Source organism: Hippoglossus hippoglossus, chromosome 8 (genome assembly GCF_009819705.1).
Source record: "Hippoglossus hippoglossus isolate fHipHip1 chromosome 8, fHipHip1.pri, whole genome shotgun sequence".
Taxonomy (NCBI): Eukaryota; Metazoa; Chordata; class Actinopteri; order Pleuronectiformes; family Pleuronectidae; genus Hippoglossus; species Hippoglossus hippoglossus.
This window is the reverse complement of record NC_047158.1, coordinates 22,569,431-22,589,046: the sequence shown is the minus strand read 5'-3', so window position 1 is coordinate 22,589,046 and position 19,616 is coordinate 22,569,431. Positions and strand designations below refer to the sequence as shown.

Sequence of the window (19,616 nt, the reverse complement as noted above, 5' to 3'; positions counted from 1 at the left end):
CTCAGTTACACAAGACACAAAGTTACAGGAGAAATTAAAGATCAGAGACGGCAGCAAAATACAAACAGGTTTAAATGATTTGAGAAAAAACATAAAAACAGTCAACCTCAGGAAATATGTTCGTTTTGTGAATTTGTGCTGCAACAAACTTAGAAAGTCAGTCTGTCGTCTCCATGACGACTTAGTCATTAAAATGTACGAGTTTAAGATTATACTGTTTATTCTACGTGACATGATTTGTCTTTTTCTCACTTGATAACCCCCAAATCTTTACATTATATTTTTGACCAAAAAACCCAACAGTCCGAGTGCGTGTCAGTCATGAGGTCATCAGCGTCATCATTAGGGAAGATAACATCTGAAGATGTTTATTGAATTCACATTCCTGCTCCCCAGATGAGGAACCATCTTAAATAACCCTGTGACCTTCCTTTGGACAATTTCAAGACTGAAACCTGTGAGAAATGCAGCTGCTCAAAAACAGCAATTATCTTAAATCAAACCAAGAAGCAACACATGGATTTTCACTTAAATCAAACTTTAATCGTTTTCATAAGATCTCCAATAAAGACAAATAATGAAATGAGCTGACAGACAGTGATCAGACTGAAGAGGAAATAACACATAAATAACGAGAATAGAGAAAAGGTTGACTGACAGGGACGGGGGGAGGGATAGGTCTATTTACACAGAAACAGCCCACACCAGTAACACACTGTGTGGTTTTATATAAGAGCTAATAGACCAGAGTCCAGCTAGCAGCAGTATGTCTGCATCTAGACACGGTTGAGCCCCTGATGAGCTCAGCTTTAAATCCAGTTCTGTTTTAGTGCCAAGTTAAATACAAATAAAGCAAAAAACACTAATGACCTGTTCTCATCTGACAAAAACTGTCCTGAGAAAAAAAACTCTAGTGTGAAGAATCGGAGAATATGATGCAGTAATGCTACAAAAACTGCTCAGTAGTCACTTAGTCCATGAAGAGGGAATGGCTTAAAAGCATCACTAACATCTTAAAACAAAGCACGTTTAAAATAAGAGACAGGAGGAGGATTTAAACTGTGTGTGTGTGTGTGTGTGTGTGTAACGTGCTGCAGAATGTTTCAGTGCTTTAGATAAACTTGTGTCAGAACCTTCATGTGGCTGCATGCATGGCAAATTCATGAGAAAATAAAATGTGATGAAATGTCAAATAGTGAGAGAGAGAGAGAAGTGAAACTTATTCAGCACATGAAAAAAAAAAAAAAAAAAGTGTCTCCCTCTGTGGCGGAGACGTGAACAAAGGAGGCCCTTTCTCAAAACTTCCTTCCACTTTGTGTCTTATTCATCTTTCAGAGATTCCCCTCTTCGTCCACTCTTCCGTTCACTCGTTCTTCTTCTCCTTCTGTTTGAGCAGCTTGTTGATCTCCCTCTTGGCCATGGCGGTGTACTTCGAGATGACGCCGTGCTGGTTGAGGCCGGGCAGCAGCAGCAGGAAGTTCACTGCAGGGGAGAGAAAACACAGACATGATGCCAGAGCTCTCGTGAGTCCCCCAGCTGGTGGAAAAGGTTTCCTACACGTTCAGCCTGCAGCAATCTGCTGTCCAGGATTGTCTGACAACTTCCAAAACCTTATTATTCCAGAAGAGTTATGATCTGAACTGTGGAAACATTCAAACAAGCAAGTTCCCAGGAAGCTGAGCACAAGCTTTGTGTCAAATATGTTTTAGTGCTGCTACGCAACTGACTCATAATTGATGCCAAAAACCTAACGCCTCATTTCCCATGATTTCTCTTTTCAGAGACCGAGACATGAGCATCAAAAAGCTCTTTAATCAAAGAAGCTTCCACTTGACCGAGCCTGAAGGCACAACACCAGCCGCCCTGTTAACCTTAGTGAAAGGTTGGGTGGTTAACAGGAAGCAGAAGTGTTGACCGAACTGGTGGAATTTAAGTTCATGAAAGCAGATAGTGGATCTCAAACAGAATACTTTGTGGTTTCAGAGTCACTTCCTCTCTGAAGTCCTTTCTTTTTCAGGGTTTTCCCATCAGATGAATACGTCTCATCATACGACAGCCTCCACTTTCCCAAAGGCACCGCTGTGCAGGTGCAGGTCTGACAGGAGCGTTTGTTCATTATAATATTTGACTTTCACTGCAAATTGAGGAGATAAACACCTTCCTCGTGTCCTTAAAGAGGAAGAAACCAGCAGCAGCTTATTATTACCATCGTCAAGGTAGAGGTCTGTTGCCTCAGGGATCCAGTTATTGAGCTACACTTCTGAGTCATGGTACCAGGAAGCTTGGTAATGATGGGTCACGCTCACATGATGAAATCATACACAGCATCAGTGCTACAGTTTCATTCCATCATTACAATACACAAGGAAAACAGCTGCAGCTGAAAGCAGCATGAGATATTAAAACAAGCCTCCAGCAGAATTAATCATGTGGCTGCAAGAGTTACTTGAGTAAGTTCTCTCACATGGACTCACTGACATTTTACCAGGAGGCTGCAGGAGAAGATCCAGAAAATGTCCAGAGACACTGACTCAGACATTTGATCGCACATCCAGAACCTTTATGAGTGACAGAAAATACATCCACCAACATACGAGGAAGATCCAAGTCCTTCACCAGTGGAGGAGGATAGAAGGTAAAGCTGTAATATACTCACCAATCAGGTAGGTGAGGAACAGGTTGTGCACCTGCTGTCCGATCCAGGCCACTGCCAGCAGGCTGCTGATCACGGAGGCAAAGTACTGTGAGAGCAGAGGGGGGGTCACATTACATTCAACCTACAGTTACTCAAACTAACCAACATCACTGAGTTTAAAGAATCAAGCTTCAGATGAACAGAAACTGGGTTTATTTTATTTAGCAGAACATGTTCTTATTTTGAAAGAACCAACAAGCTATGTTGAATTAAAGAGTGTGGATTAACAGTGTGTGTGTGTGTGTGTGTGTGTTTAACAGTGTTGATTCTATGAGACCTGGTTAACGCAGCCTCTAACCCAGTTTGCCGTCTGCTAAGTGGAGCAGCCCAATCAGCTGAGGATATTTTTATCTGGAGCACAGAGAAAGCTCAGCATGTAAGAAACAGATAAGAGTTGATTTACTGCCCTGACACAGCTTCACAGCTCAGGTTGGAGTCTACAGTTCAGTCACTTTATCATCAATGTACCATTTTGGGCTTCTCCTCCTTGAGGGCGCACAGACGCTTCCACCAGCCCACGACCCGACGCTGGGTCTTCACCAGGTTTCCACAGATCTCATGGAAACGCTGCTGCTGCTCAGAGGTCCTGCACATGGCGACAGAATGGAGACAAGTCGTTAAATCACATGTTTGCTTAAAGAAATAAAATAAAACCAAGGGGATGTTTTCAGACCAATATTAACTGACAGCACCATCCTGTCATCAGGAGAGAACACAAGCTACTGTCTCAATAGCTTTTTTAAATGTATAAATGTCACACGTCCCTGACTGTTGCAGTTATTTTCCAGTGTGAACAAAGAAAAGTGATCCACAGGCTTCATTAGTTTGTTGGGTGATTTCTATCAGAACTGAAAATCCAAGTGAACCAACTGGTGACTGGGCACAACAGGCTTTTTATTTTAGAAACATCAGGTTCATTGAGCAAAAGAAATCGACAGATAAAGACCTGGCTGAGCAGTAGCTCTTGGTTATATCCTCATGTTGAGCCAGGTATGAATAGATTATCAGCCTGCGTTTGTGTGCTAGTGTTTTATAACTACAGGGGAGGCAGAAGGGGGGGGGGGCACGCTGAGAAAAGTGGCCCCTGTTTTCTGCTTAGCCATCGTTCCTATTTCAGTCCTTGGTGTCAGGAATCCAAACAACGACTGTGACCAGACTGATCGCTCCATTTATCCAACTCACTCCAGCGATCTGACTGACTCTGCAGGAAACTGCAGCCTGAGCTTCACTTTGTTTTCTTAAAGAATTCAGTTCAGACTCGACAGATTAATGTGCATGTTCCTGAGCTGCATCAAAACATAGAAACTGCATTTAAAAGCTCAGGCATGAAAGTTAGAAGCACTAGTCTGACAAAGGTTAGTTAATGACAACTTACTGCAGCACAATAAACACTGAGAAAGTCTTTACTGTTAATTCAAACCCTCACTGAACAGACCCAGCTTTTGTCGGCTGCTGTCTGTGGACTGAGATCCAGACCAACGCTCTGCTCGCAGGGTGACATACTAAGTCTGAAGGCGTCAGACGTCCACCACTCTGTGCCAGCTGCAGGACGTTACTCTATCCTGTCCTCGGTGTCTGATTCTCACCATCAAACGCACACAGCTGAGTCGAGGGCTTTATGCAAGCACTGTGTAATGTCAAAGCTCCATGAGCGAGGCGACACCCTATAGCACCAGTTTCAGGTGGCAGCTTTCAGGTCATCATATTAGGTACAGCAAAAATGAAAACTCCCTGCTCCCCCAAATGACTCTTTGGTCCAAATCTCTTTGCGTTTCAGTCTGTTTTCCATGTCACACAGGGGATGTATGACATGGAGGAAGGAAACAATTATTTGTAATCGATGTCATAACAAAAGGGTGAAGGACTCACACTACAGAAAGAAGAACAGTTAAATGAATCTCACAAACACACATCTCAAAATAAGTCTTTAAACTCTAAAATCACTGGATGGAGCTGGATGCAGATAAATAAGTTATTTCCCTGGCGACTTGCCTCTCACACAAGCACGATTTATGGCCCATTTTACTCCAGAGATTTATTAAGTGTGCAGTTAAGTCTTTGAAACATGACACCATTTCATAATGTTCTGCCTTTAATTACAAAAAGAGAGAAGAAAGACGCCCCAGTGAGAGGTCCATCTGTTCAGAAGGTACGGCTGATATTTGAGTGCAACACAGAAACTTTTCATCTGAACCGCAATCATTTTTAATAAAGAAATAAATGAGACCATTAATTTCATGGTCTAATTATGGAACAATGTAAAAAACATTTCAATGTTCCACCTTTTAATAAATGAATGTTCTGCCTCTCACCACTTATTGGAGCCGAAGACTCTGGGAGCGAGGGTGGGCACCAGATAATCCGCCAGGCAGAGCAACATGACGGTGCAGGACAGCCCAGTCAGCACTGATGGATCCAGGTAGTAAATCATCCTGGAGGAGGAAGACAAAGCCGTCAGTGGTGTTACAAACCGGTTTCACTCCAGCTACTCAGGTGGAAAGAAGAACAGTCTTTATTGTGCAATGCAGAGAAGTTCACTCCCAGTATATGACTAACAGACCCCCTCATTTATCCAGAGCTGGTTTTAAACCATCTGCCTCCAAGAGAAAACCAGAGATAAACAGGGAGGGTGTGTGCATGTTGAAGAAACAGGACTGTGTGGTGTTAGCACTCAGAACCTTTAACAGAGACTGATTGTTAGTTTCACTGAAAAGCTTTTCCAAGAGTTACTTTGACAAACTGAAGAATTTTAGATAAGCTCATAATCAGACTAATCTTGTGTAATCTACTGCGTTTCCTTCTTCATGCTTCAACAATGAGGCTCAACATAATCTTTACAACTATTTGTTCCCCCTGACAGTTTTAAACCAGAGTGGAGCAGCTGAGTTTGTGTCTTCTACTTCCCTCAGTCTAGTTAATGCAATGTCCCTGCTGAGAGAAGGGAAATGCGAGCTATGCTAACTATGTAGCCAGCTGTCTGTCGCCCTGTGACACAGCACACAGTAGGTTGACTCACAGGAAGAGCAAGGTGGTAGCGCCCATCAGGACTCCAGGGAACCAGGGCTTCTCCCAGCGCACCACTCGGTCCCCGGCGAGGATCACCTCACCCCAGCCCTGCAGCTGCTCCTCCAGCTGGGCGGTTTCCTGAGCCTGGACCAGAAAACACGTTATACTTCAAACTAATAATCACATCCCTGATCTGTCTGCTCGTTAAACTGGGCAACGACGATATCAGAATAATAATCATGTGAGAGAGACAAGGATCTCTGCAAAAGTCAAGGTCAAGTTCAGCTGAGGCATAAAGTGAAACTGTTTATTCTACTACACCCAAACTAGTTCACCTGGTTTTTAAACGGGACATGTGCACTGCTCACCCACGACCTGCATGACCTTTAACCCATCATATATAACAACACACAGAAGGGTGCAGTCGGCTCAGTCTGGAAAGCTGGAGGTGTGTCACTCTGCTGGACTTCAAACTGGTTGTAGGGATGTGATTACAGAGGATTCTAAACTGAATGGTGTGTGTGTGTGTGTGTGTGTGTGTGTGTCTGTCTGTGTGTGTCTCTGGCCATGAGGCAGCAGGTAACGGTATTTTCCACGGTACTGACGTGACAGTGCAGTAACACACGGTTCGATCAGCACGACGCGAACACATCGAACTCAACCATCTTCACCGGATTTCACCGTTTTCCGGTTTCACGCGGCTCCTGCGGCGGGTTTCCGTTAACGATGGTTGAGTGACAGAGGAAACGTCTCCGCGGCAGCTAGCTGGGTCAAGAGCATTAACCCAGCGAGCTAACGAGCTAGCAGCTGTCGGGGCGCTAGCTAGCGTCCACTGGGTGTCGAGCTAGTGGTTAATTAAGACTAAATGACACCGTTCGATTCCCGCCGGAGCAGAGTTACACTGATCCATCTCAAAATGTCCTCGGCTGCGTGCGGCGCCCCGCGTTAGCGTTAGCATTAGCATGGCTCGGTGCTGGCGCCGCGCAGGGGAGCGCTGGTTCCCACTCACCAGCATGTTGGCGCTCTTGTTGTCTCCCTCGGACATGGTGGTGCAGCTCGTGCCCCTGAAGCTCGGTGTGTTGTAACTGTGGAGCAGCTGAACCGCAGAGATCCACTTCCTCCTCCGGCCGCAGCGTCACTAACGGCCGAGCGCTGCCAGGATGTTTTTATCTCTGACCTGCGTCACAAGCGGCCCGCGGCATTCTGGGACCTGTAGTCCGACGTCACAGACACGTAGTCCGACGTCACAGACACGTGAGCTCCGAGAGGAGGGTTATTACAAATAAAAGATGAAAGGAAGAAGAAAACACGTGACTGGCTTTAATCATTCATGACAACATGTGGGGTCCTGGTCTGAACTATGTTTTTATTCACTTCTATTTCTCTCTCTCTCTCTCCCCCCCCCCCCACCCCCCCCCCCCCCCCCCCCTCTCTCTCCTCTCTCTCCCTCTCTCTCTCTCTCTCTCCTCTCTCTCAGTCTCCCTCTCTCCCTCCTCCTCTCCTCCTCTCCTCTCTCTCTCTCTCCCCCCCTCTCTCTCTCTCTCTCCCCCCCCCCCCCCCCCCTCCTCCCTCTCTCTCTCTCTCTTTCCCCCTCTCTCTCTCTCCCCCCCCCCCCCCCCTCTCTCTCTTCTCTCCCCTCTCTCTCTCTCCCCCCCCCCCCCCCCCACCCCCCCCCCCCCCCCCCCCCTCTCCTCCCCCCCCCCCCCCCCCCCCCCCCCCCCCCCCTCCTCTCTCTCTCTCTCTCTCTCTCTCTCTCCTCTCTCCCCCCCCTCTCTCTCTCTCTCCCCCCCTCTCTCTCTCTCTCTCTCTCTAATCCATCTAAAGATTGAATTGGACGCAGGTGAGGCGTTGGCTGACTCATTAAGGAAATCGTCTCTTTCAGTGTGGCGTCTTCTGAAGTTACTACTTTTATTAATCACTGAATAAAAAAAAACTTTTTAAAATAATTACTTGACGCTGTGTGATTTTTAACATTATGTTTGTTTGCATTTTTCAATCACAGTATAGAAAGTGAACCTGGCTGTAATTTAAAGGTCAGTTTTAGTGTAAGATTAAACAATGTTTCCTCCACAGTGTCGGTAGTTTCCTGTGTTTTGGCCCATAATGAAGTAGAAACATGATAAACTAGGGCTACGTTGTAGCACTAACGGGCCCGAGCTCATGCATTTTGAAGCCTGTTGCAGTTAGTGGAGAGAGCGATCAATGACCAAGCGCATGTTCATCAAAGTATAAAACATGTCACTTTCTGTCGCCAGCAGGTGGCGCTGTGACGATGAGTCAATATAGATTCAATTTTCACCACTTTTGAGCATGTTGAAGGCTCAAAAAGCCAAATCATCTGGGTTAGAATAATAAGAAGAAGAAGAGCCAACATTAACTTCAATCTAAATTAAATATGTTGTAAGAATTTAAATATTATTGTTATAAATCATTGTTATTATAGTAATTGTTAGAGACAGACTGTTTCTACAGTTTCCGCATTTGTCCACCAGATGGTAGTGTTGTACTGTTGTTGTACTGATTAGGCCGCGGAGGGGGGGGGGGAACCGGGAGAAACGGCTCCGAACCACGGCCACTAATCACGCACTACATTCCACGCCATCACGTGCAGCGCTGTCAGTATCACTACGCACAGACTGATCTGTTCAGGTCAAAAACAAAAAATCTCCATGTTGTTGAGATGACGTCATTGAAAGTTGATATGATCGAACGTGTGACGTCAAAAATAGGCGACTTCCTGTTGCGTTGTTCCATAACGCTCCCCATAACGCCTTTTTAACGCCACAAAAAAAGCCGTACTGTTGTTGTACTGTTCCTAGAAAAAAAAAAAAATGAAAAAAAAAACATATATAAAAAAAACCCACTAAAGCCTAAATGGTGGGCTTCCTGTTTGGTCTAGCATATCTATCCAAGAGACTTATTTGTTTGTTATGAAACGACACATGTCCCCATCGATTTTTGTACATGTCGGCCAATCGTGGTGTCGGGGCTGCCCTTTAGGGGGCGCTAGTCAGTTATTTTGCCACGCCCATTGGCAAAATAACTTAATAATTCCTTAAAACCATATGAATATTTTCAGGGGGGGGTAGTGTTGATACACAAATGTAGTTGGAGGGAGGTTGTAATCTTATGCCTTCATTATCAATGTGTTGAGACCCGTTTGACACAGTTTGATATGGCTGCAGTAAGTGGATGAGGAGGAATACATCCAAGTGGAAGACATGCAAAAAACAAGACATTTCCTGTTTCCACCAGGGGGCGCTGTGATTTTAAGTCATGATTTCTGTGTAGATGTCATCAGGCCGGGACTCTTGTCTTACATGTCTCGTTTGGACTCGATTGGACCATGTATGTCCGAGATACAGAACCTCGTGTTTTGATGGCGTGTAATCAAACTGTGACGCCTCAATATGAAGTTGATCAGATAAAAGCCCTGGGACAAGTTCGTCAAAGTAAAAATGTGGAATATGGCCAAAATGGCCACTAAATGCAAAATGGCGGGCTTCCTGTTGCGTTTTTCATAATGCCCCTTGAGACCATAGACTGTATATATAAGCTTGAGACTTTTTTGTTTGTCTGGTCACGATACACCTGGGCTACGATTTTTGTGAAGATCGGTCAAAGGGAAACCTAGGGGCTGCGTTCCAGGGGGCGCTGTTGAGCCATTTTGCCACGCCCATTTCAAATTACTCCAGAATACGTAAATTATCACCACTTTCTAATTTTCTGCAAAGTTTGGTAAGAAGTTGAGCATGTTGAAGCCTCAAAAAGCCAAATCATCTGGGTCACTATAATAAGAATAATCCTTACAATTTCAAGAGGGCCTCCCACCGTCGGTGCTCGGGCCCTAATTACAGACATCAACAGTTACTGTACTAATACTGACATCAACAGTTACTGTACTAATTACAGACATCAACAGTTACTGTACTAATTACAGACAGCAACAGTTACTGTACTAATTACAGACAGCAACAGTTACTGTACTAATACTGATATTATCACTGAATTACTAATATCTGTGTTACCTTGTTACACGAACACACAAAGCGAAGCTCGTTGAACCGACTTCACTTGAACGCGTCTCCGGCTGGACCCACGTCCTGTGCGTGTGACGTCACTGGGTTCCTCATCGTCCTGCTGTGCTCGGTGATCGGAGCCGTTAGCTCGAAGCTAACTAGTCGCGTTTCTTTATTCTTCCCCGCTCCGAGGACTCGGTTGGTATTCAGTCTGTTCCGGTGTCTGGATCTACGGGATTTATTTATCGTACATTTCCCTCCGACGCCGCTTTCTCTCCGGAGAAAACCCTGGTACGTAACGAACACGTTAGCTCGCTAGCTAGCTGAGAGTGGGCTGGTTCGCGGTCGGGCCTGTCCTAAGTTTAAGCGTTAAATCCACCGCGGTGTGAAACTAGTGACCGCGTTCGAGCAGCTCACGGCGGCTCTGCTGGTTATAGTTAGTAAAGTTAGTAGTAATCGTGTTTCACCAGCTCGCTAGTCGTCTGTAATCTCCGCGCTAACAGACTTAGCAACAGGCCCCTTGTGTTCTGGCGCACGTGTTAATGAGCAACACAGTCTCCTAATGTCTTCGATCCTGAAGGGTTGAATCAGAACCACATGGAGGTTCGAGGCGACGACACTCAGACGATTCAAGTTTTTCACGAGTTCTTCGCAACGTTGAGAGAAACTTGGGCCACATTTAAATTAACCAGTGTCAATAAATGAGCGTCACAGCTGCAGCAGCTCGTCTTCGTGGTCCAGATGTTTAATATTCATGGTTCCGGTGTTTCCCACCGTGGACCCGTCCAGGACTCTGGACACAGTCAGACAAGGATCTGCCACTTTACTCATGTCAGCCATTTTAGAATAGGAAGCCCGTCACTATTTTAATGTGTTCCACTGCTTTGCTGGTGAACTGGTGTTCATCAGAATAATCCAGATGTAACAAATATAACTATCAGAACATCTGGTCTTCACATGGAGGAGAAATCATCAGAGGGGGGAAATCATTTAAATATATTGGATAAATATTCCTCACTTAAATTACGTTTCCTAAAAACAATCTTTTTCTTTCAGCATATTTAAACGAGATAAACTCTTTAAAAAATATCTCAAATGTTCACTGGAAACAGAAAAAAACCTCTTAATGAGTATCTGTGTTTTTAAATTGTAAATTCTATATTTTCTAATTGTTGAGTCTGTTTTGATAATGTGTCATTATGATTATGACGTGTCAAATATATTGTTTCTGATATATTTGAATTAAAAGCAAATATTTAGATATCTTATTTTAACATAAGTTCACTTTCAGTCATGGGTAAAATGTTTACTCTGTATTTCACAGATGTGTGAAATGATTTGATGTCTGTTGAGTATCTGCCTTAACTAAAATATAAATGTTGTGTAATGTTGTGCATAGAAAAGATGATCCAAGCTTCATGTAAAAGATAATGTGCGTCTCTCAACTACAGAGAGACAAGTGGTAAAAGAAGTGCATCAAATGGGATTGAAGAAAACTGATCAACGCTCTTTGATAACTTATTAATATTTAATATTACCTATGGTTGGTTGGTTTCAGCACGAATCACTGAACCCCTGATTTGTTTTTGCAGAGCCATGTACAATGGGATTGGCCTGACGACTCCGAGGGGCAGTGGCACCAATGGCTACGTGCAGCGCAACCTGTCGAGCGTGCGCGCTAAGCGGCCGCGGGACGAGCGCGGTGGTGATCGTGACGAGAAGGACCGGGAGAGGCTGGAGAGTCAGCTCAACAGGCAGCCCAATGCGGACATCCTGGAGCACCAGCGGAAGAGGCAGCTGGAGGTCAAGTGTGCTGAGTTACAGGACATGATGGAGGAGCAAGGGTAAATTCACATGTGCTCACCAACCTGAACTGACTTCTTATCACATTACAAATCATGTTTTGTACATTGTTAAATCCTCATGGCTGCTTTCACGCTCAGGTATTCTGCTGAGGAGATAGAGGAGAAGGTGAACAGTTTCCGAATGATGCTGCAGGAGAAAGAGGAGCCGGCTCCTGCCACCGCCGAGAGACCAACGTGAGTACAGCACAAAACCTGAATTTAACTTGGCTCCATTGAAATGTCTTGTTCAGACTAAAAGCTGCTGCGTGTTGTTTATGTAAAAACAGAAGAATAAACTATTGCCCCTGAGTAGAATTAGTCTTGGGAACTTTACATTAAAAACATCACAGAAACAAGATCAAAGTCTGACTGTACAAACTAGAGACTAAAGTGTTTATGTACATTTGTATGTACTGCCCATTTTCCATTGCATGAAGAAACTCCGGATCGTTGTTCTTTCTTTTAATAAAGTTCTGAGAGCCTCTCATTGGTTTATACGACACAGTATTGGTGACAGAAAGCTGTTTGGCTTGTTCCTCTCCTCAGGGCGACGGAGACTCATGCCCTGGCTGCGGCCAACCAGCAGAAGAACGACCGTCTCCGCGCTGCGTTTGGAATCTCCAGCGACTACGTGGATGGTTCGTCCTTCCACGCCGACCGCAAAGAGAGGGAGAAGGAGAAGAGAGAGCAGGAGCGTCTGGAGCGAGAGAAGCAGCAGCAACAGAAATATACGTGAGTGGGACACTGTGCTGCTTATACATGTTTAATTATCTTTTTATTATCACAAGTAACAGTTGAACAATGTGGCTCAATTAATATAATGTTTATATGATCCCGTTAAAATCGATCTAAAATAAAAACCTTGATATTCAGAAAAATGTTCAGATCTATTAACTTATGAGTTCGACTGAGATAGAAGTGACAGCCTTGGTGTCAATGATGTTGATTTCAGATAATAAATAGGAATCAATACCAGCTTCATCAGAACAACTTTGAAAATACATTTCTAGTTTGTGTTGCTCCAGGGTATTTTATGTTTTAGTGAGTTAGCAGTAGTTTGTCAAAACCACAGTTCTCACCCCCAGTATGATTAGACGTCACCAGCTCCGTCCCTGACTTGACGTCTCTCGCCCTCTCGCTCTCTCAGGTTGGTGGAAGATTCGGACGATTCAGATTCTCCTCCCAAGAAGCGCAGTCGGAAGAAGAAGAAGAAAAACAAGAACAGAGACGGGTGAGAAAACGAACTGGATAAGAATAGAAAATATAAAGATTTTTACAAGCGGTCTGACTTTGTTCCTGTTCCTTGTCCCGGCAGTTCAGAGAGTCCCTCCCCGTCTCCTCGCAGAGAGAAGAAGAAATCTAAAAAGAAGAAAAAGAAGCGGTATTTTACCACCAGATTCTTTTATGATTCACTGACTGATTTTACATGGAGAGTGATTAATAACTGGGATATTTGTTTTTCAGTGAGGTGTCAGAAGAGAGTGAAGAAGACAGGTAGGTGAACTTAAATGGAACCGTCTGTTTATATATGAAATCATCGTGTTGTTTCAGTTCTGGTGCTGGTTTTGCTGTAAATATGAAATGTTGAAGAAAGTGGGTTCATGGTCAGCCTCGTCCTCACATCCAACCTCTCGTCCACTCAAAGCTCCTCAGATGAGAAACAGAAGGTGTCAAAGAAGAAAGGAAAGAAGAGTGATAGTTCGAGTCCTCCAAAAACGAAGGCGGTGCAAGGCAGCGGTGTTTCCTCCGACTCTTCTCACAGGTACAAAAAAAGAAATGTCCCAAAAAGGCTCCACCTGTTCCACCTGAATGTTCCCCACATTCTCCTGTGGTTTCAAACGAGTCTGACAATCTGCTGCTGTGTTCTTCATATGTGAAACACAAACTCCAGGATATCTTCACATTTAGCTCGTGATCAGCTCGGGTCCTTTATTACTGAGCTAAAACTGATTTATAATTATTTTCATCAGTGTCTGACTGATTTTTCTCTGTCGTGTCAACAGTCAGTCTCCAGCTCCAGTGAGGTCACGTCAACAGGAACAATCTGCAAGAAAAGATGACGATGGAAGACAGGAAAGATCGCCCGACAGGAGGAGGCGGGGCCACGACGAGCTCATCCCACAGCGCCAGGGAAGAGAAACGGTAAAGTCCGGAGCTGCTTCTCGTTTTTTCATCTTTTACTTTTGTGATAATAAAATTCACACCAACTTCAACCTTTTCTCCTCCAAAGAGGCCCAATCCTGAGAGAGAGCGCCCGAGTGAGATGGAGAAGACCTCCGCCAAGAGGAGACATGACTCCTCATCCCCCTCTCCTCCGCCACAGACTGATAAAAGCTGGGAAAGGGAGAAAGGGAGGCGCTCCAGAAGCAGAGAGATGCAGAGGAGGAGGCGTTCAAGGAGCATAGAAAAGAGAGAGAGAGGGAGGCGATCCAGAAGCAGAGAGATGGACAAAGGAAAGCGATCAAGGAGTAGAGAAAATGATAGAGAGAAAGGGAGGAGGTCGAGAAGCAGAGAAAATGAGAGGGAGAAAGGGAGGAGGTCCAAAAGCAGAGACGTGGAGAAAGGGAGGAGCTCGAAAAGCAGAGATGTGGAGAAAGGGAGGAGGTCCAGGAGCAGAGAAAAGAAGGACAAAGGAAAGGAGAATGCTCCTCAGAGGACCAAACATGACTCCTCATCTCCTTCTCCACCACCTAAACAGGAGACCAGGAGGGGAAGGAGCAGAGACACTGAGAGGGAAAAAGACAGGAGTAAACTGGACAAAAAGACCAAACACGACTCCTCGTCTCCTTCACCTCCTGAGAAGGAGAGAGCGAGAAGGGAGAGGAGTGGAGAGAGGGAGCGCCGGACTGAGAGAGATTTGCACTCGAGGGCACCAAATGAAAGGGACAACAGGAAAGACACCGGGAGGAGACAAGAGAGGGAGGTGTCTCCTCGCCAACAGAAACCTGACCGGAGAAGGGCTGGACACCCGTCTCGTGGTTCACTGTCCCCCGCCTCTCGCTCGCCTGTCTCCAGTGGGGGTCCAAGAGAGAAGGAGAGGAGAAGAGAAAAAGACATGGAGAGGGAGAGGAATCTGAACAAGCAGGGAGAACCAGACAGAGAGCGCGGTCAAGAAGACGGCAGGAAAAGAGAGGAGGGGGTCCGACCATCTGCAGGAAGCAGACAAGATCTCAGACCTGCTGATAAAAACACGAGCGAAAGACCCGACACGATGGACCGTCAGGAGAAGACGAGGAGCCCTCCGGCAAAGGAGAAACGAGAAGACAAGGCAAAACAGGCTGAGAAAAGAAAAGAGAGCTCCAGCAGCAGTAGTGGTAGCAGCAGCGGCAGCAGCAGCGGCAGTGACAGCGACAGCTCCTCATCCTCCTCTTCATCTTCATCCTCCTCCTCCTCCTCATCATCCTCTGAGGAGGAAGGCAAGGTGAAGAAGGCAGCAGGGAAGGAAAAAGCCAGTCCCATGAAAAGTGCCCCAGCTGCCATTGGAGCTGCAGTTCATCGGTATTTAACCAATGGAAGAAAAGAAAGTTCTGCTTCTGCATCTGAGGGAGACGCACTGAGACGACCAGATGGAGGAGACAGACGCGAGAGGACAGACAGACCTCCTCACAGATCTCCTGTAGACAACTGTCCGTCCCAACCCAAAGGTCAGGAGCGATACAGCCCCACACAGGTGGACAGTCCCAGTCCACCCCCCTCCCCACCCAACAGAGCGGACCACAGCAGGGGCAGCAGGTACTCTGAGGCAGACAAAAACAGGCCGGAGGCCAAAGTTGGGGAAAGGGATAGAGGGAGGGACAGGGGCACAGCCAGGAGGGCGGCGAGACTGAGCCCCCCGACCAGGAGGTCACGCTCTCCGCCCAAGAAAACAACCACCACCTCCCCGGCCCGTCGCACTCCACCAAGGCAGTACCAGGAGGCCCCGCCCCGATCCAGGAGAGCCTCCCCTCCTCCGGCCTGGTCAGACAGGGAGAGAGAGAGGCAGAGGGACCGAGACAGAGAGAGGGACAGAGAGAGGGACAGAGAACGTGATCGGGCTCCAAGACGCAGCAGGTCCAGAAGCCAGAGGAGGCGCAGCCCCCCCAACAGGTAAGACAAGGACCTGCATGTACATTCTGAAACATTTCTGAACAAAACAAACTCGTAAGTGACGCAGTGTGGACACGAGGAGACAAATGGACGAGACGTTTTAAAGAAGTATTTTGAATAAAAGATGAATCCCTTAATTCTGCATCATCATTTACACTGATGTAATGAAGGAGTAAAGATGTACCTCATCATACTTGAGCTCATTATGTTTGGTTGCATTAAGTGTCGGGAGAGGAGCAGAGAATAATGTTCATTTCTCAAAAACACTAAAATGTTCATGGTTCAAAGAACTTATTGAGTTGATTTAGTTCATGTTTCTATATTTAAAAATCTTTAGGCTCAATCTTTTTTATTGATGGAAAAAACATCTGATTTTTATATTTTCTAAATTGATGACACAGTTTCAGTAGGTTCATTGTATTTTACCTATTAGCTGAGGTTTTACTGATTTTACAGACATGATGCAATTGAACATTCTCCAGGAAATGACATCACAGGAAGTAAAAATAAAGGTCACAGGGTCAGACTGAAACTTCTTTGAGTTTTTTATGAAAATATGGAAATTAATCCCAGATCAAAATTATGTTTAAGGAACATTAACTGTATTTGGTAGATGTAGTGTGATGTTAAATATTTGTAATCCTTTGTTTTTCTTGTCTCGAATGACAAAGTTTTATCCATTTAAAATCATCTGCTTCATATTTTCGTCCTCCAGGTCCCGACGCTCTCCTTCTCCACCGCGACGGAGGAGGAGCAGTCGCTCCCTCTCCAGAGAACGAGGGAGAGAAAGAGAAAAGGAAAACGAGCGGATTAGACAGAGGGAGGTGGAGCAAGAGAGAGAAAGAGAGAAGATCCAGCCAAAAGATGTTCCCCCGCCTGGCAGGTCCTCTTCCTCCTCATCTTCCTCCGGCTCCGGCTCCTCCTCTTCCTCTTCACCTTCACCGGCTCGCGAGAGTAAAGACACAAAACTACCAGCAGAGAAAGACGGAAGAAGAGAGGATGAAGGGAAAGAGGATGGAGAGCAGAAAAGTCGTTCTTCCTCTTCACAGGGTCCCTCCAGAGACTCCTCCCACGCTCCACCCTCAGGTAGAAGAGGCTCCCAGTCGGACCCCCGCCGCTCCGACGTGACCTCCAGAAGGTCCCCGGCCAGCAGCCAATCAGACGCCAAACAGCCATCACGAGGTCCAACCAGGAAGGAGTCGCCACCGGCTGCCGCTCGACCGTCAGACCAAACGGTCAGAAGCGAGAGCACGGTGAACGGCAAGGAGGCAACTAAGAAAAGCGGAAGCAGCAGCTCCAGCTCTTCTTCCTCCTCCTCCTCTTCCTCATCGTCTTCATCCTCCTCTTCAGACAGTTCTGACTCTGAGGCGGAGCCAGGAAAAGGGTGAGCAGGCGACAGGGAATGAGCACGAACGACAGAATAGAAGATGAGATGTTTTATTGTTCAGAGAGGATTTACCTTTTTCTCATGTTGTCTAACAGGAAAACCACCAAAGCTCCGAGCAGTTCATCCTCGTCCTCCTCTGACGGAGAAAAGGAAACAAAGAACAAGAGGTAAGAGGAGGAGAAGAAGCTTCAGGTAGAATCGAGGCTCATTTAAACCTTTACTTACAAAAAGAGATTTGTCTGTTTCGAATGAAGGAACCATCAGTCCTTTACTTTGGCATTGTTGTTAACATCCACTAGAGGGCAGGTCCTCCACTTGTCCTCACTTTGTCCCTTTGCCCAACATCAAATAGATTATGTTCGTCTTGCTTGAACAATTCCCCCCCCACACACACACACAATTTCCAGTGGTATTGCTCATTTATCAGTTTGGTCCATAACCCTCAGCTTTCAGAAGATGTGCACGGACAGAAGAACTCGATCTGTTTCAAACACAGAAAAAGATGATGTTCGCTCACATTCTCTATTGTTATTTGAAAACTACCTTTTAGTCTTGCTTGCTCGTTGCACTGCATCGTCCTCCCTCAGAGTGACAGTCTGAAACTCTTGTGTTTTCCTCTCAGTCCTGTCAGGCCCCAGCGGATCCCGGCTGATTCACTGAGAGATTCTCGCTCCCTCAGTTATTCTCCTCCGAGATACATCAGAGCAGCGCCGTCCTCCCCGAGCCGCAGGTCTGTACACGCCAAGACGTCTACCGGAGCAGAATGAGAAACAGCTTTAACTAGTTGAGGTGTTATTCAGATGTATCAGTGTTTATGTTTATGTATTTGTTTGTTTATTGTTGTATATGTTTTCCTTTTGTTTTCATTTCAATGGTTAAACTGTAAAATATCAAACCTCACTTACATTTCTTTGATAACATCTTAAGAATTATCGACAATTTAAACAAACATACAAACACACGGTAGACGATATATCGGTATTTAACATTTTTACTCCCGGATATCGGCATCGACCCCAAAATCCAGATCAGTGAGGTTTTAATTTACATAAACACTTTAATTCTTAACCAGCGGGTTTATTGTGTCTTAATTAAATCTTATTTCGACAGAAGAAATAATTCCTCTTTTTCTCTTCTTCGTGGCAGAAGCGGCAGCCGACAGTCGCCAAGTCGCTCGTCAACCAGCAGACGAAGGAAATGAGCTGAGGACCCAGAGACTCGTCCCCTCTTCTTCTGTGGTGTTTCTGCACTCACCTGCGACGAGTCTGAACAACATGAACTTCACAGACGTCAGATGATTCACGTGTGTGAATGTCTGGGGACTGGATTTGGTTCTGAGCCGCGACCAGTGGATCAGCAGTGGTGACGCAGTACCAGTCTGTACATTTATTCTTATGAGCTGAGTAAGAAAAGCTAACACATGAAAACAGCTGAGTTAAAGTAACGATGTTCCTCTGTACCTGTACTGTTTATTGTGTTCTACCTGTAGATATGGGCTGTCTGTATTTTGGTTATTAACATGTAACAGATTCGTGATTGCCATTTAATGTGAGGGGAAACTGAAACGTGGTTAATTTCTTTGTTGAAAAATGGTTGATAACAATAAAAAGGCAATTGTACATTTTATTTGTGTGACATATTTGCTGTTGTTCATCCATCGTGAAGAAGGTTCTATATTTTTAATAATCAAACCGACAGTGAATTTGTTCTGCTAACAAAACTGTGCATTAAACACTTGATTCATTCCTCTGAGCTGTAGATCTGCGTCGTTTCCATAAACTATTAAAAACACATCGGTGAGTCCCACTGACGATCTGAGTGACATGTTCCTACATCATCACTATCGTATTTTAACAGTCACACACCGTCCTGCCGCTCGAAGGACTACGTCACCAAACGCTCTCCACCTAAAACCCCATCGCCCTCTGTTTGAGTGACGTGGAAGCTGCCTGTCGGTCAACTAGGACATAAACCAGTCACGTTACAACGTGGTAGGAAAAGCAGGCGATGGTCAATCTGGTAGTTTCTATAGAAAGTGACTTCTCACTTTATCACGTCAGTAAACATTCAGGAGTTTCTGTCTCAGTCTCTAGTTTCAAGTCTTCTTCAAACAGCTGATGTTCATTTAGTGAATTATGATCATTTAGAGTCAAACAGACCATAAAGCACTGGATGTGTTGGGGGGGTGGATACCACAGAGTGATTGACAGCTGGTACTGTCTAATTGGTGTGGGTGGGCGTGTCCTCGAGATCTCAGTCAGGCTCCACCCCCTGCTCCTCCAAACATGGTTACTTCTGGTCTCAAAAAACCAAGATGGCTGAACAACCTGTGAAACTGAGGCTTCAGAGCAGCAGGTGAAGGTGTGAAGGTGTGAATGTGGAGGAAGGTGGAGTCATCAGGATCACCAGGATCTACACCTCCTTCCTCTTAGTGTTTTCAGTTCATATTCAACTCACTTTTATTCAGTATTATTACTCTGGGTTTTACACGATATGTCCTCATGTTGTCTGCAGTACAAAGTCCTGTCCTGTAGTACTTTGGCCCAAGACACATAAAGTATATTTGATTTGATAAATAC

The 19,616-nt window shown here is 45.4% G+C and overlaps 2 protein-coding genes across 8 annotated transcripts; one reads left to right on the top strand and one right to left on the bottom strand.

The window, feature by feature from the left end:
- Positions 1 to 517: 517 nt before the first annotated feature.
- arl6ip1 (ADP-ribosylation factor-like 6 interacting protein 1) lies at positions 518 to 6,880 on the bottom strand. The gene is made up of 6 exons (XM_034592647.1): positions 6,711 to 6,880; positions 5,712 to 5,845; positions 5,008 to 5,127; positions 3,164 to 3,281; positions 2,657 to 2,741; positions 518 to 1,482 (listed from the first exon to the last, which is right to left on the bottom strand). The coding sequence occupies exons 1-6, from the start codon at positions 6,744 to 6,746 to the stop codon at positions 1,364 to 1,366; spliced, it is 612 nt and encodes a 203-aa protein (XP_034448538.1). The 5' UTR covers positions 6,747 to 6,880; the 3' UTR covers positions 518 to 1,363.
- A 2,863-nt stretch (positions 6,881 to 9,743) lies between these two features.
- On the top strand, positions 9,744 to 18,663 carry srrm2 (serine/arginine repetitive matrix 2). 7 transcript variants are annotated; one of them, XM_034592636.1, is made up of 14 exons: positions 9,744 to 10,011; positions 11,313 to 11,564; positions 11,664 to 11,759; positions 12,111 to 12,296; positions 12,712 to 12,795; positions 12,880 to 12,945; positions 13,029 to 13,058; positions 13,210 to 13,326; positions 13,568 to 13,706; positions 13,795 to 15,650; positions 16,366 to 17,034; positions 17,133 to 17,204; positions 17,660 to 17,767; positions 18,184 to 18,602. In XM_034592636.1, the coding sequence occupies exons 2-14, from the start codon at positions 11,317 to 11,319 to the stop codon at positions 18,236 to 18,238; spliced, it is 3,726 nt and encodes a 1,241-aa protein (XP_034448527.1). In that variant the 5' UTR covers positions 9,744 to 10,011; positions 11,313 to 11,316; the 3' UTR covers positions 18,239 to 18,602. The 7 variants fall into 7 exon arrangements, with proteins under 7 accessions (XP_034448527.1, XP_034448525.1, XP_034448526.1 ...); XM_034592634.1 differs by having other exon boundaries at positions 9,785 to 10,011; positions 12,877 to 12,945; positions 18,184 to 18,663; XM_034592635.1 differs by having other exon boundaries at positions 9,785 to 10,011; positions 11,282 to 11,564; positions 12,877 to 12,945; positions 18,184 to 18,663.
- The last annotated feature ends 953 nt before the right edge of the window (positions 18,664 to 19,616 follow it).